General features: G+C 37.7%; 1 protein-coding gene across 1 annotated transcript in view; it reads left to right on the top strand.

The window, feature by feature from the left end:
* The window catches only part of LRRC63 (leucine rich repeat containing 63), an 80,724-nt gene extending 69,860 nt beyond the window's left edge, over positions 1-10,864 (top strand). The window contains exons 8-9 of the mRNA XM_036457082.1: positions 85-324; positions 10,708-10,864. Coding sequence (XP_036312975.1) covers positions 85-324; positions 10,708-10,864 — 397 coding nt within the window. The remainder of the gene's footprint in view (positions 1-84; positions 325-10,707) is intronic.
* Positions 10,865-16,672: the final 5,808 nt, after the last annotated feature.

The following is a 16,672-nucleotide window of genomic DNA, read 5'->3' as shown; positions in this document are numbered from 1 at the left end:
AAGGCAGTGAGTGCGGCATTTACCTATACCGCCATTTGGTTATCTCATAAATTCCTTTTAATATATGGTTTTCTTTATTTTCAGATCACTTAAAAAACTGGTTGTTGATGGGAATGACCTGACATCTTTTCCATCTGGAATTTTGAAGCTTCACCTAAAAAAAATCCGTTTTGAAAATACCTTCACTATTCCTAGTCTTTGGAAAGAGAATTCTTTGAATAGTCCACAGCGTCTTACTCAGATTGCTGCTTTGTTCTTTTTAAAAAATGATCTACATAAACATTATGTTGAAATTCCAGATGAAATTCAAATGTTACTAAACTGGTAAGAAATTCCAAAACCCTTTTAACCAAAATGCACTTTTAAGCATTTAAATTTTTCTTGATTACAGGCTCAGATAATAGGTTTCCTATGAACACACACACACACACACACACACACACACTTCATATCACTCATCACACATAAAAACATATACACAATTCTTTAAATTGCTCCTTCTAGCTCTTCAGGCATGATAATGTAGTCTGAATTCAGCCCATCTTCTAACAGTCTAGACTAGGGGTGTCGAACTCAATCAGAGAAGGGGCCAAAATCTAAAATCCAGCCTAAATCGCGGGCCGAATGGTTTACTGAACAGTCATAAACTGTCATTGTGATGGAAACGCAGCGGAGTGCAGTGATGACAGCGCGGTGCGGGCCACATTGCAAGGCCTGGCGGGACGGATTTGGCCCGTGGGCCTTGCAATGTGGCCCGCACCGCGCTGTCATCACTGCACTCCGCTGCGTTTCCATCACAATGACAGTTTATGACTGTTCAGTAAACCATTCGGCCCGCGATTTAGGCTGGATTTTAGATTTTGGCCCCTTCTCTGATTGAGTTCGACACCCCTACTCTAGAGTTATCTAATGTGAGATACAGATTGCTAAGATGTAACTGGCAACATCTATACAGTTGTCATATAAATCTTTTCTATGAACCACTAAGGACATAAAGTGCATTCTTAAAAAAAAAAAAAAGTGACTCTTTAGTCCCATGTACACTATGCAGGGAAATGCTTTTCTCTATTCTAACGTCTTAGAGACAAGGAATAGAGCAGACATATATAGAGCAACTTCTTTTACTCCAAGATCAATGGCCAGTGTGAGAATCACTGCCTAACCTCAGGACTAGGGTTCTTAAACACCACACACTTTCAGTCTACTCAGGCTTATCTCTTATTTCCTTCAGGTGGTTTAAAACTATTTCTATTGCAGTACTAATTATCAGTGCTTATATTATTGATTTAACAAATATTTGTTGTATGCCTAAGGGAAATGGTTTCTCAGGAGTATATAAATTAGCAATATTGACTCAATAAAAGGCAGAAAACCTGAACAGATTAGTAACTATTGAATAAATTTTAACAGGTGATTAAAAATGTACTAGTAAAAATTAACTAGACCCCAAAGTGTTCAACTTTATTATTATTATTTTTTAATCTTCATGCAAGGATGTATTTATTGGTTTTAGAGAGAGAGAGAGAAAGAAACATCAATTGGTTAACTCCCATATGTGCCCAAACAGGGGTTAAACTTGCAACTTAGGTATGTGCTCCAAATAGGAACTGAACCTGCAACTTATTTTGGTGTATGGGATGATGCTCCAACCAACTGAGCCACCCAGCCAGCTGGATCCAAAGTTTCCAGTGTTATGCATTGAGATGTAAGTGCTTATGAGATTTGAAGGCACCTAAGAAAGTAAGAAAAATCTCCAAGGACAAACAAACAAAAAATTAAAATAAAATAAAACCTAACTAGTGAACAGTAAATAGATATGAGACCTAGAGATTGGAATTCACCACATATTTTTGTGAGAGAATGTCCTCAATTTAAACTTTGAATATTAAAAAAAATTAAGCTTAAATGAGTATTATTTTACAATTTAAAGAAATTTCCAAATATATGATAAAATAAGCCACCAAGAGTAAAAGTCAACAAAAACATTCAATAGATATATTGTAAATCACTTAGGATGTAATGTATTAGAATTGTTTACAGGATATAAAATAGCTATTTAAGTGTTTAAAAAAATAAAACATAATTTCAAAAATGCTTAAGGAATAAAAGACCATTAAATATGACCTAACAATATGAAAAAGAAATTTTAAATGAAATAAAATTCTGGAAACTAAAAAGTATAATAGTTGATATTAACTTGGTGTATTGGTGAGAAACATAAATACGTATAATAAAATAGCAATAAATATGTACCTATCAATAATCATTTTATTTTATTTTTATTTTTTATATTATTATTTTTAAAAATATATTTTATTGATATTTTACAGAGAGGAAGGGAGAGGGATAGAGAGTCAGAAACATCAATGAGAGAGAATCATCGACCAGCTGCCTCCTGCACATCCCCCGACCGGGGATGTGCCCGCAACCAAGGTACATGCCTTTGACCAGAATCGAACCTGGGACCTTTCAGTCCACAGACCAACACTCTATCCACTGAGCCAAACCAGTTTCGGCTCAATAATCATTTTAAATGAAATTACATTAAATGCTCCAGTTAAAAAACAGGACAGCTGAATAGATGAGAAAATAAGACATATATATTTGCTTTCTCTAAGAGACCCATTTCAGGTCAAAAATCACATACAGACTGAAAGTAAAGGAGTGCAAAAAATATGCCATAGAAAATGAAAAAATAAAATCTGGGGTAGTAATCCTATCTAATAAAGACAGTATATGCAAATTGACCATCACCTTGTCACAAAGATGCAACACCCACAGCCACAAGATGGCAGTGCCCAGTCCCCTCAGCCCCATCAGAGTCGTCCTTTTAGTTCTTGCCATGGTGAGGGGCAAGCAAGCTCCTACAGAGAGCAGACAACAGGGCCCCCACAATCAGCAAACTGCAGGGCCCTGCTTACTCCTGGCCACAGCATTGAGGCGCAAGAGGCTCCTGCAGAGAGCAGACAGCAGGACCTGTTTGCCCCTGGGCACAGTGGTCAGCCAGAGAGCAGACAGGCAGGCAGGTCTGTAGAAAAGAGAGAAGGGGGGGGGGGGGGGGCGGGCCTAAGCCATCAGTATCCCCTGAGGGCTCCCAGATTGGAGAGGGTGCAGGTTGGGCTGAGGGACCCACCTTCATTCCCCCCTCTGCCCTGTGCACAAATTTTGTGCATTGGGCTTCTAGTACATATATATCAGACAAAAAATGACTTTAAAACAAAGGCTAGGAGAATGGGAAAATGGCAGCCGAATAGGCAGCAGTGTTGTGTACCTCCTCCTAGGGCCAGGCCAGAAAAGCCACTAAATCAAAAAACATACACTCTGAATTAACAAATTAGATACAGCTGAGTGGACAATTTTCAATAAGGAAGGGCAGAGGAGAATGCTGTTTACCAGCCATACCCACGTGAAACCAGCACTGTGCCCAAGCAGTTAGTGGAGCAGTACCTCCTGGCAGGGAGCGCTCAGTGCCAGAGTGAGTTCCCACACCAGACCTTTGCACCAGCCAGCTGAGACCCACGATCCTAGGATCCGGCTCCAAGACCCTGCAGTGAGTGCAAGCTATGGGGAATCCTGTTCCCTATTCCCATTGCAAACCCCAGAACCATGCTGCTAACCTGACCTGGAGCCAGCCTGAGCCCCGGGACCTGCTGCTGTGGTGACCCAGAGCAACCCAAAGCACACCCCACTTTGGGTCACAGGAGAATGGGTACTGTGCAACCCAGAGCAACCTATGCAACCCAGAGCAACTGGGACACACTCGACCTCGCCCCCTGGACAGCCCTGCTGCGGTTTTTGCCACCCACACCCGATTTTACCCTGGTTTGAGAGGGGTGACCCAGAACAACTCGCATGCTCCACACTGACCTGCAGGACAGTCCTGCCAGGGCCAGGAGCAACTTAATGTGCACCTCACTCAGGGCAACAGGAGAGCACAGACGGAGCAGCCCAGGGCATCCTGCCCCAGCTCCACACTGAGGAGGGTTGAGCTGGAGCAACCAGCGCTCCTCTCACCCCAGGATACAAGAAAGTGAGGACTGTCCGACCTAGAGCAACCCAAACCCACTCTACCCTGAGCCCAGAGTCTTGCTTCTGGGTCAGCTTGCAGTAACTCAGCAGGAGCCCCACTCAGGCCACAGGGAGCTCTGACTGTGCGACCCAGAGAAAACCACAACTGCTTCTCCTTGGCCCCTGGGACAGTCCTGAGGGGCTACGTGAAGCAACCCAGCACATCTCATCTCACTTGAGGCCACAGGAGAGCACTACCAGGGCGACATGGAGCAAGCTGGTGTGTCAGGGGCCACAGGACCGTGCTGCAAATGTGCTGACAGAAAAGAAGAAATAGAGAAGGAACACAGGCATAAGGAATAAAAATGGCTACAAATCTAAGTACCTATAAATAATAACATAAAATGTAAATGGAGTAAATGCTCCAATCAAAAGACATAGAGTGGCTGAATGGTTAAGATAACATGACCCTTTTCAACCTCATAGGGGCCGATGTATTTATTTTCCTTGAGTCTTTATTTATGCAATAAAATCGAGCAATGGTTAAAGGGGATGTCAGACCCAGTAGTGTGATGTTGGTAGATGCTTCTTGAAAAACATTGTTATTCATTACTTTACCCCATCCCAAATCACCTCCTCCTGCTCCCCAGTACTTCTCTGGTGAACCACAGTGTGTCTTCAAGTGTCTATCTATAAGCCCTGCTGCCGCTGGGTGACAATGTTTGGGCCCTTCTTCTAGCTTCCATCTCCTGGTCCGGCTTTAAAGACTTGGCCTTGGCGCCCGTTCCACCGGAATCTATGCCATACTCTCAGAGTATGTCACAGGAAGAAGTCAACCCTTTCGGATCATTCTCTTGTCATTTTATCATGGACTGGTGTGTGCTCAGTGTAAGTAAGTAAGTAAGTAAATAAATAAATAAAATAAAAAACATGACCCATTTATTTGCTGTCTATAAGAGACCTACTTCAGAACAAGAGACTCACACAGACTGAAAGTGAAGGAATGAGAAAATATTTTTCCAGGCAAATGGAAATTAAAAAAAAAAGCTGGATAGCAATACTTATATCAGAGAAATAGATGTCAAAATGAAGGCCTTAACAAGAGATAAGGAAGGCCACTTTATAATACTAAAGGAATCGATACAAGGGGATATAACTTAGGTTAATATATATGCACCCAATGCAGGCGCACCCAAATACATAAAAAAAAATTTGAGGGGAAGGTAACAAGGGATAAATTGACAGTAATACAATCATAGTAGGGGACCTTAGTACTCCCTTGACATCACTGGATAAATCCTCTAGACAAAAAATCAGCAAAGAAACAGCAATCTTAAATGACTCACTAGATCAGATGGACTTAATCTACATCTTCAGTACATTTCACCCCAAAGCTACAGAATATACATTATCCTCAAGTGCACATGGAACATTTTAAAAAATAGACCACATATTGGGTCACAGGCAATGTCCCTTCGAATTCAAGAAGATTGAAATCATATCAAGCATCTTCTCAGATCACCATGGCATAATTTTAGAAATAAACTACAATAAAAACAATAAAAAAATTCAAACACTTTGAGACTAAAAAGCATGTTATTATATAATGACTGAGTTACCAAAGAGATTGAAGAAGAAATTTTTTTTTTAAATCCTGGAAACAAATGACAATGAAAACACAACAATCCAAAATCTATGTTCTGAGAGGGAAGTTCATAGCATTACAGGCCTACCTAAAAAAATAAGAAAAACAGATAATAAATTACCTAACTCTACAACTCAAAGAATTAGAAAGACAGCAACATAAAAAGCCCAAGGAAGGAAATAGTAAAGATCAGAGTGGAAATAAATGACATAGAAACAAAACAAAAAAGTCAATAAAACCAAGAGCTGGTTCTTTGAAAGAATAAACAAGATTGATGAACCTCTAGCCAAGCTCACAAAGAAGCAAAGAAAAAAAGATCAGAAATAAAGAAAAAGACCTAGCTGGTTTGGCTCAGTGGATAGAGCATCAGTCTTTGGACTGAAAGGTCACAGGTTTGATTCTGGTGAAGGGCACATGCCTGGACTGCAGGCACCATCTTCACTGGGGGGTTGTAGGGCATGCAGGAGGCAGCCAATCAATGATTCTCTCTCTTACATTGATGTTTCTATCTCTCTATCTCTCTCTCTTCCACTCTGAAATTAATAAAAATATATTTTAAAAAAAGAAATGAAAAAGCTGAAATAACAACAGACCCCACAGAAATACAAAGGATTCTAAAAAAAAAAATACTATGAACAACTCTGTTCCAATGAACTGGTCAACCTAGAAGAAATGGACATATTTCTAGAAAAATACAGCCTTCTAAAACTCAATCAGAAATAATAATAATAATAATAATAATAATAATAATAATAAATCTGAATAGCCTGATAACTATGGAGGAAATTGAAGCAGTAATTAAAAAATTCCAGCAAACAAAAGCCCTGGGCCAGACGGCTTCACGGGGTAGTTTTACCAAACATTCAAAGAACTAAAACCTATCAGACTATTCCAAAAAATTCAAGAGAAAGTCAAAATTTTAAGTTCTTTCTATGAAGGCAACATTACCCTAATTTCAAAACCAGATAAAGACACTAAAAAGAAAGACTTACAGGCCAATATCCCCCATTGAAATAGATGCCAAAAATCCTCAACAAAATTCTAGCAAATTGGATTCAGCATTACCTTGGAAAGATCATACACCATGATGAAGTGGAATTTATTCCAGGGATGCAAGGCTGGTATAATATCTACAAATCAATAAATGTGATACCTCACATAAACAAATTGAGAGACAAAAATTATATAATCATATCAATTGATGCAGAAAAAGCATTTGACAAAATCCAACACTCTTTATTAATAAAACTTCTCAGCAAAGTGGGAATAGAGGATCATACCTCAACATAATAAAAGCCTTATATAAGAAACCTAGTGCCAACATCATACTCAATGGGCAAAAACTAAAACAATTTCCCCTAAAATAAGGAATAAGACAGGGATGCCCACTTTTACTACTCCTGTTTGACATAGTGCTAGCCACAATGATCAGACAAGAAGAAGAAATAAAAGGCATCTAAATGGGAAAGAAATAAAACTGTAATTATTTTCAGGTGACATGATATTGTACATAGAAAACCTTAAAGACTCCATCAAGAAAATAGTTGACTTAATAAGTGAATTCAGCAATGTAGCAGGATACAAAGTTAACACCCAGAAATTTATGTTTTTTTTATACACCAACTAGTGCCCTGGTGCATGAATTTGTGCACATTGAATAGAAATTAAATAGATGAAATATTTTAATATCATTTTCCCTTTCTCTATAATAGAATTGTCAACCAAATTCATGATGGACAATGACAGATCAAAACACACATGTGCAATTGACACTAGCAAGAGCTTTATATGTATCATGCATGCTCGAGTCACCTTAGCCTTTTATATGTATAGAATAAATGTGCTTAATAGACCTGCTTTCTGATTTAGCTAAACTTTTCTAGCTCAGTGAAGCACCCCAACTTCTCTTTCAGGTAATTGTCAGCAACACAGCAGTAAATATCAACACAAAGCACATTATTATTTTTGATCACACAGGGAGAACAAAGGGTAAAATATTTAACTGCAGCAGTGTTTGACTATATTCTGTGTAGTGAGAAAACCTGAAGTCATTTTCTTTTTTTTTCTTTTTGTTTAATATATTTTATTGGTGGTTGTTGTTTTTTTACAGAGAGGAAGAGAGAGGGATAGACAGTTAGAAACATCGATGAAGAGAATCATCGATTAGCTGCCTCTTGCATACCCCTACTGGGGATGTGCCCGCAACCAAGGTACATGCCCTTGACCGGAATCGAACCCGGGACCTTTCAGTCCGCAGGTCGACGCTCTATCCACTGAGCCAAACCGGTTTCGGCCTGAAGTCATTTTCAAGGTCCACCATTTCTTACTTCTTTTCAGTCGGGTTAAGTTTCTAAGCTTTCTAAATCTCCATTTTCCTGTTAATGAAAAGAAAATAGGATTCCACCGAGTTGCCTATTTACCTACTCCATGACTTCTGTGAGGATCAAATGAGATGAGGCATGGAAAAGCTCTTCACAAACATTTGGTTAAAGTGTAAAATGTTTCCACCTGTGTTCCTGGAACTCCAAGGAGCCTAGTCACTAGAGAGAGGAAGCCAGATGTTGCTATGTGCCATCATTACTCGGCATCCACAGTGCCCATTTTAGAGCTAGTCTGGGCTATGGGCTGCATTTTATGTCATGGGGTTTCAGCGGTATTGGTTGCAAGTTGGTGGGCTGTCACTTCAGGGTGGTGGCAGGGCCTGTGTCCCACTAGGGGGAAGCCAAGTATTGTTTTCTGGGCAACAGGTTTATAGTGCTGTTTCTTTGTGCTCATCATAGCAGCTCCTGCATTGAATGTCTGCCCCCTGGTGGTCAGTGCATGTCATAGCAACTGGTCAGAAGGTGGGAAGGACACTAAGCACATTAGCCTTTTATATAGATAGATAATTGGGCTACTTTCAATACTACCTGAGTTTATGCAAGTAAGATGGCTCTTGGGAGCCTCTAGATAGCTTCAGGGTATGGAATGGTTGCCAGAAGACCAAGCTTTGATTAGAAGATTAGAACTATTAACTTCATCTCCCTCCATCTCAGGAAAGGGAGGTGAGAGATGCTGAGATGAGTTCAGTCATCGATGTCTGATTATTTAATCAGCATGCCTACTTAATGAAACATCCACAAAATCCCCTAAGCAACAGGGTTCGGAGAGCTTACAATTTGGCAAACATATCTGGTGCCTGGAGAGTGGCACACTCCAACTCCATTGGTATGGAGACTCCTGCCTTCAAGACTCTTGCTATTGGAGCCCCTGAGCGGACATCCATTAATGCTGGGATTCTTGTCCCAGCATTGCAAAGGGTTCAGCAATCTGGAGAAAGGGCTGTGCAAAGATTCAAGAAGGAGTCCAAAGACAAAAGAAGTTTTGAAAGGCATTGGGGGTCAGAGGAGCTTCAGCTAAAGGAGCTAAAGACTACCCCTTGTATCAGGATCTTATGATAGTTATTAACACAAATTGTCCTAAGGCAAGGTGGATATAATACACTTCAAAGGGTAGGGTTTCAAAGGGTAGGGTTTAAGGAAGCATTGTCAGACTGGGAATAGCTTATAGCTATTCAGGTGTTTGGCCAACAGGAAGCAATAACATGCATATTAAAATGCCTTGAGTTGTCTGGCAGTAAACAATCCTATTTAGGTTTGGAGGAAGTGCCTTTGCAGGCCTAACTTTTTTTGGCTATTCATTGGTATCATTTATATTAAATTCTAATAATAAGTACAGAATTTTCCAGAATCTTGAGTTGTTATAACCAATTATTAAACCTGGTAAAGGGGCATCACCGGAACCCCTAATTTGTAGCCAAGTGGAGAAAAAATGTGGATAACCTGGGGAACCCATACGGTCACTGTATATTAAGTGAGGGCAATATTGTAGAACTGAGCTCTTAAGCCTGTGGAGTCTGGCACTTACTCCCAGTAATTAGTGTCAAAATTTAATTGAATTGACTTTTAGGACACCCAGTTGGCATCTGCAATAAATTAAACATTGTTTGATGTCAGAAGAAACTTCTAACCAATAGGGAGTCTTCACGCTTTACATGTCATGTAAATATATATATATAAAAAAAGTCATTCTTCAACTTGTTTTTTATTCTCAACATTTTTAAGATTTGTCCATATTGATTTTATATAAATTTAATTCCTTAACTCCTGTATAGTTTTCCTCAGCTTGAATATTTCTAAGTTATTCATTCTTTCTCCTGCTGGTGAACACTTGAATTGGTTGCAATTTTACTATTACAATAATAAACAATAATGATTTTAAAACACATCTCCTTATGTAAATTGGCAAGCATCTCTAGGTTATAGAGTAACTATGATATTTCAACTTACATAGAAATTGTCAAATTACACTCCAACATGATCATACCAGTTTATGTTGCCAAGAAATTGTGAGAATCCCTGATGGTCTCATCAGATCAAATTTTGCACTGTTTGTCTTTTGAATTTTGCCCATGTGATTATTGTAGATTGATATTTCTGTGCTAGTTTGTTCTTATTCTCTGATCACTGATGAGATTGACAAGCTTCTCATGTTCTCTGGATATTCAGGTTTCTTCTGTGAATAGTCTGTTCACGTGCCAATGTTAATGTGCTAATGGGTTAATGTCCTTTTAAGAAAAATTGACTTGTGAACATTTAAAAATATATATGGACACTAATTCTACACTAGTTTATGTTAATCCCTCTATTTTTAAAATAACATATTTTTAATTATATAAATAACATTTATTATAGAAAAACTTTATGAAGAAATTTAGATTTACCTGTGATTACATTGTCCACAGATAACTACTGTTTTTCATTTGGGATCTATCTTTAGAGTGTTTTCTTACTATGAATCTATACTTTTTTATTTTAAAAAACAGGTTGTTTTATACACACATATCTACTAACTTGTAATTGTTCACTTGTATCTGTCTTAGGTCCTCCATTATATGGTAAAATCAATGATGATAAAAATCATAGTTTCTATTACATTCTTACATAGCATCAAAATAATGTCCTTCCTTTAGTAGAAATTTACTAAATATTGACTTAATGTTTATTTCATTTCAGCACATCCACATGTGAATGGTGTTATGGTCCTAAGTTTGATGAAGGTTATCGTGTCATCCAATCCTGCAATGTTTTTGGAGCAACACGCCTTCCTGTTATGTTTCATGTCTGTTCTTCTTCCTGCTACAGAGAAGTACTTGAAAACAGTTCCTGGTGAAAGACTAACTCTAGATTCTGAGTTGATGATCATACAATGATTTTTGACCACCACGTTAAAAGCCATTAAATATTATGTAAATACCAATTAATTTCTTTGAGAGTACAGATTCTGTATGGAAGACTTTAGCATCTTCTCACACTTTTGTGAATCTTCTTTGTACTTCTACCTCCTTATGAAAGTTTGTGATTGTTAGGAAGTTAAGAAGGATTAATGAAGATTTTTGAATTTCAATGAAGATCTATAAAATTTATTTCAGACAATTTTTACTATACAAAGATAAATGTTATATACCTCTGCAAAAATGATTTATCTTAAAACTGGCCTTTTCATGCATCCATTTTTACTGATAACATTTTAAAGTCATCAGTTGGGATTTTGCCTCATGTAGCTTCAACATGATGTATCCAAGCTTTCAACATTTGTTCATTTCTATGGAAATTTATCCAGTGCCAATCATCTGAATTATAGATTGCTTCTGGGAATAAAAATTTACTTCCAACCTTGGCTGGTGTGGCTGGTGGTAAGAAAGTTGCGTTCCACACAAAAGGGTCACAGGTTCAATTCCCTGTTAAGAGCACATACCTGGGTGGCAGGTTTCATCCTTGGCCCTGGTAGGGGCACAAGCAGGAGGCAAACAATTGATTTGTCTCTCTCACATCAATGATTTTTTTTCTCTCTTTCCCTCCCTCCCTCCTTTTCATTCTCTCTAAAAATAATTGGGAAAAAATCTCTTCAGTTGAGGATTAACAATAACAAAAAATTAATTCCACATAGATACACTCACAGGACTAAATAATGAATCTATACTTTAAAATAAAACTAAACTAGGGAATTAAATTATTTAATTCCCTAGTTTATTAAAAATAAACTAGGGAATTAAAACTAAAATACAAAAAAAACCCCATCCTGAATAATAAACTGAAGACTAGCTGGAGAGAACCCTGATAACCAAAGTTGGAAAGTGGAAACCACATAGAGACTGGTAGGAAGGGCAGAAGCACAAAAGGGCTGGTCAGGCTCCCACAGACAGTAACTAAAATTCTAAAGAGATATCTCAGCTGTGGGGGGTTGCCACTGAGAACTCTGAGATATAATCCCCAAGCTTCCCCCACCCCCAGCAGAGAGCCCTAGAACTAAGAAAGATGTCCACATAACATCTGGCTGTGAAAAGCAGCAGGGTTGCTGTCTGTCAGGGAGACAAGGATGGAAATGCAGATACCTTCTTAAAGGGCCAACACAAAATTTAGAGTGCAGCCACTTACCTTGGACTCCAGCAGAGGAAGGGCAGAGTGGAATGGAGTTGTGGTGTGCAGAAACCATGGTGGGAAGCTATAGGTAAGAGTTTGGAAAGCAGAAATTCAGTTTCTTGTGCTAAGGCATTCCCTCATGCCACAGAAGTCATCTTTCTCAAGCAAATCTTTTCAGTTTTTGCTTGGGGGAAAGAGAGTTGTCCCACCCTATTGGAAAACACTTTGTCATACCCTGTGGAGTTTCTGAAGCTTATTAAGGGCATGAGAATAACAATTACCCTTTAGGGAGAAACAATTACCCCACCCTGTTGGAAAACCTCTTGACATACCTGTGGAAAATTGCCTGAGGCTACTCAAGTCAGAATATAATGAGTCTGCAGGCAGAGGCAGTACTCTGGAGACTTTGAGTCTTTGCCTGATATAATTAGTCAGAAACAGCATTTAGCACTGTCCTGCTCTAGATATTGGGAGGCATAGCAAATATACCTTATACATAGTCACAAACCCAAACAGGCAGCCAAAATGGGGAGAAGAAAAACAACCCCCAAATGAAAGAATACGAGAATTATCCAGGATAAGAGATAAATAAAATGAAGATAAGAAATTGATCTGATATAGTTCAGAATAATGATGGCAAAGATGCTCAACAGCATGAGAAACAATATAGTAACTATGAAAAAACAACAGTTGAAAATAAAAAATGACATAGAACCAATAAAGAACATAATGGAAGGAATACACAGCAGAGTAGGGGAAGCTTATGATTGGATCAGTTAATTAGAAGACAGGGTAGAAAAAATCAATCAGAGAACCAAAAAGAAAAAAAAAATAAAAACAAGAGGAAAGCTTAAGGGAACTGTGGAACAACGTGCAACATAACAATATTCACATAATAAGTGTGTCAGAAGGGAAAAAAGTGAGCAAGTGATAGAGAATATATTTGAAAAAATAATGGCAGAAAACTTCCCTAACCTGTGCAGGAAAATTTCAGACAAATTTGGGGCACAGAAAGTTCCAAGCAAGAAGAATCCAAATAGGCCCACACCCAGATGCATCATAATTAAAATGCCAAAAATTAAAGACAAAGAATTTTAAAGGCAAGAAGAGCAAAAGAATTTGTTATTTACAAAGGAGCTCCCATATGGCTATCAACTGATTTCTTTCAGAAACTATAAGCTAGAAGTACTCAAGGTAATGAATAGCAAGGATCTGAAACCAATATTACTATATCCAGTAATGCTATCATTCAAAAATAGATGGTGAAATAAAGAGCTTCACAGACAAAAAGGCTAAAGGAGTCTATCATCACCAAGCCAACATTGCAAGAAAAGCTAAGGACACTGCTAAAATGAGAAGAAATAGAGGAATAAATCTAGGCATACAGAATTAAAATGGCAATAAATAAGTATCTATCAATAACCTTAAATGTAAATGGATTAAATACTCCAATCAAAAGGCATGTGATGGATACAAAAACATGACCCAATTTTATGCTTTCTATTGTACAAGACACTCTCCTCAGAACAAGACTCACACAGGATGAAAGTGAAGAGATGGGGGAAAATTTCCATGCAAATGGAAACACCACCACCAAGAAAAGCTGCAATAGTTCCCCACATCCTCCCGTTCCCCAGGGCCACCTTAACTCAGTCCCTGATCCTCCCCTCCTTTGGCCTTTACCATTGTCTGTGCCCATGGGCATTACTGTATATGCTTTGGCTAATATCTTCACCTTATTTTATCAAGAGCCCCCCACAAACCTCTTCCCTCTGAGATCTGTCGGTCTGTTCCATGTATTCATATTTCTCGTTCTATTTTGTTTATCAATTTATTTTTTTTCTTTAGATACCACATATAAGTGAGATATGGTATTTGTTTTGCTATGACTGGTTTATTTCACTCAGCATAATCTCCAGATCAATCCAGGCTGTTACAAAGGGTAGAGACCCTTCTTTTTAAGAGCTGTATAGTATTCAATTGTGTAAAAATATCACAGCTTTTTCATCCACTCATGTACTGGTGGGCATTAGGGTGTTTCCAGATCTTGGTTACTATAAATAATGCTACAACAGGGGTATCTATATTATTTTTGATTGTTGTTCCAGGATTCTTAGGATATAGCCCAGAAACAGGATTCTTAGGTCAAACAGCAATTACATTTTTAATTTTGGTTGGAAACTCCGTACTGTTTTTCACATTAGCTGCACTAGTCTGTATTCCACCAACAGTGCTCCATGGTTCCCTTTTCTCCACATTTTTGTGAGCACTTGTTTGTTGATTTATCGGTGGTGGCCATTTTGGCAGGTATTAGGTGATATCTCATTGTAGTTTTAATTTATATCACTCTGATGATTAGTGATGTTGAGCTTTTTTCATATGTCTATTGGTCATTTGTATGTCCTTTTTGAAGAAGTGTCTATTCAGGCCCTTTGCCCATTTCTTAATTATGTTGTTTGTCTTCCTGATGTTGAGTTGCATAAGTTCTTTATCTATTTTGGAAATTAAACCCTTATTGGATGTATCACTGGCAAATATGTTCTCCTATACAGTAGGCTTGCTTTGCATTTTGTTGATGTCTTTTGCTTTTTATATTTATGTAATAAAATTGATTTATTCTTTTCCTGTTTCCTTTGTCCTAGGAGATACATAGGCAAAAATATTGCTCCAAGCGATGTCTGCAATTTTACTTCCTATGATTTCTTCCAGGATTTTTATGATTCTAAGTCTAACATTTAAATCTTTAATGCAGTTTATTCATGTGTATGGTTTAGACAGGTGGTCTAGTTTCTTTACTTTTCTTTTCTTTCTTTCTTTCTTTCTTTCTTTCTTTCTTTCTTTCTTTCTTTCTTTCTTCCTTCTTTCTTCCTTCTTCCTTTCCTTTCCTTTCTTTCTTTATTTCTTCTTTCTTTCTTTCTTCTTTCTTCTTTCTTCTTCTTTCTTCTTCTTTCTTTCTTCTTCTTCTTTCTCTTCTTTCTTCCTTCTTTCTTTCTCCTTCTTTCTTCTTCTTCTTTCTTTCTCCTTTATTTCTCCTTTCTTTCTTTCTTTCTTTCTTTCTTTCTTTCTTTCTTTCTTTCTTTCTTTCTTTCTTTCTTTCTTTCTTCCTTTCACATGTATCAATCCAACTTTCCAGCATCGTTTATAGTATTGATACTGAAGAATTCTGCAAGTTACTTAACTATAATTAGTTAAGAAGGATTAATGAAAACCCATTAGCTCATTGTATGTTTTTGCCTCCTTGTCAAATATTAACTGACCATAAAGGCATGGGTCAATTTCTGGACTATGTTCTGTTCTATTGATCTATAAGCCTATTGTTGTGCCAGAAGCAAGCTGTTTGTCATTATAATGACCTTATTAATATAGTTTGATATCACATAATGTAATCCCTCCAAATTTGTTCCTTTCTCAAGGTTGCTGAAGCAATTGGGGTCATTTTTGGTTCCATGTAAATTTTTGGAATATTTGTTCCAGATCTCTGAAATATGCCATTCGTATTTTAATAGAATAGCACTGGATCCACAGATTTCTTTGGTATAGACATTATAATGATGTTTATTCTTCCAATTCATGAACATAATATATTTCCACTTGTTTGTATCTTCCTCTATTTCTTTCTTCAATGTCCTATTGTTTCCAAGTACTATTTAATTTATCTCTTTGGTTAAATTTATTCTTAGGTGTCTTATTTTTGTTGAAACCACATGATCTCACTCATTTGTGGATAATAAAGAACATTATAAACTGATGAACAAAAAGATATATACAAAGAGTAAAGCATCAAACAGACTCAAATTACAGTGGGAAGGTTAAGAAGAGGTGGGGTGGGGGGGGAGAAAAGAGATTTACTGAAGTACTTGTATGCATGCATATAAGCACAACCAATGGACACAAAACACTGGGGGGTGAGGGCATTTATGGGAATGGGGGGGCAATGGTAAGATATGTACTCATATAATACCTTAATAAAAAAATGAAACAAAATAAATTGATTATCCTTTTTTTTTTTTAATTCTTTTTAAAAATAGGGTTCACTAGTTGCCCTTTTCCTGTTTTGTTTTGTGTGTTTTTTAAGGTATTTTCTAGCACAGTGCCTTATACATATTAGGCACCTTCTACAACTTCATTCAATTGAATAAATTCTCAATAGATAAAAAAATGGCTCTCTTCTAGCTGGTTTGGCTTAGTAGACAGAGATCGACCCAGGAACTGAAGGGCCCCAAGTTCAATTCCAGTCAAGGGCATGTACTTCAGTGTCCTAAATCAGCAAACCAAGAAAGCCTGGGAACAACCTGTAATTGAATACCCCCACCATTTACTGGAACAACAAATTCCAAGCCCTGCATCATCATAGCTCCTCACTCAAAAGCAAACATCACTAATCAATCCAAATACTTTCATCTTCTAGGCACCGACCTACCTCTGGATCCTTGTCAATATAACTCACCAAACTAAGCTTATCCTTGTTTACTAGTACATGTTAGCACTTTATAATGCATTTGGCATCATCTCTTCAGTTGCTAAGCTATTGTTTGCTGCTGGTTATCAACTACCACAA

Source organism: Pipistrellus kuhlii, unplaced genomic scaffold (assembly GCF_014108245.1).
Source record: "Pipistrellus kuhlii isolate mPipKuh1 unplaced genomic scaffold, mPipKuh1.p scaffold_m20_p_3, whole genome shotgun sequence".
Lineage (NCBI taxonomy): Eukaryota > Metazoa > Chordata > Mammalia > Chiroptera > Vespertilionidae > Pipistrellus > Pipistrellus kuhlii.
The sequence above is the reverse complement of the archived record's forward strand: the minus strand, read 5'-3'. Positions and strand labels throughout refer to the sequence as shown.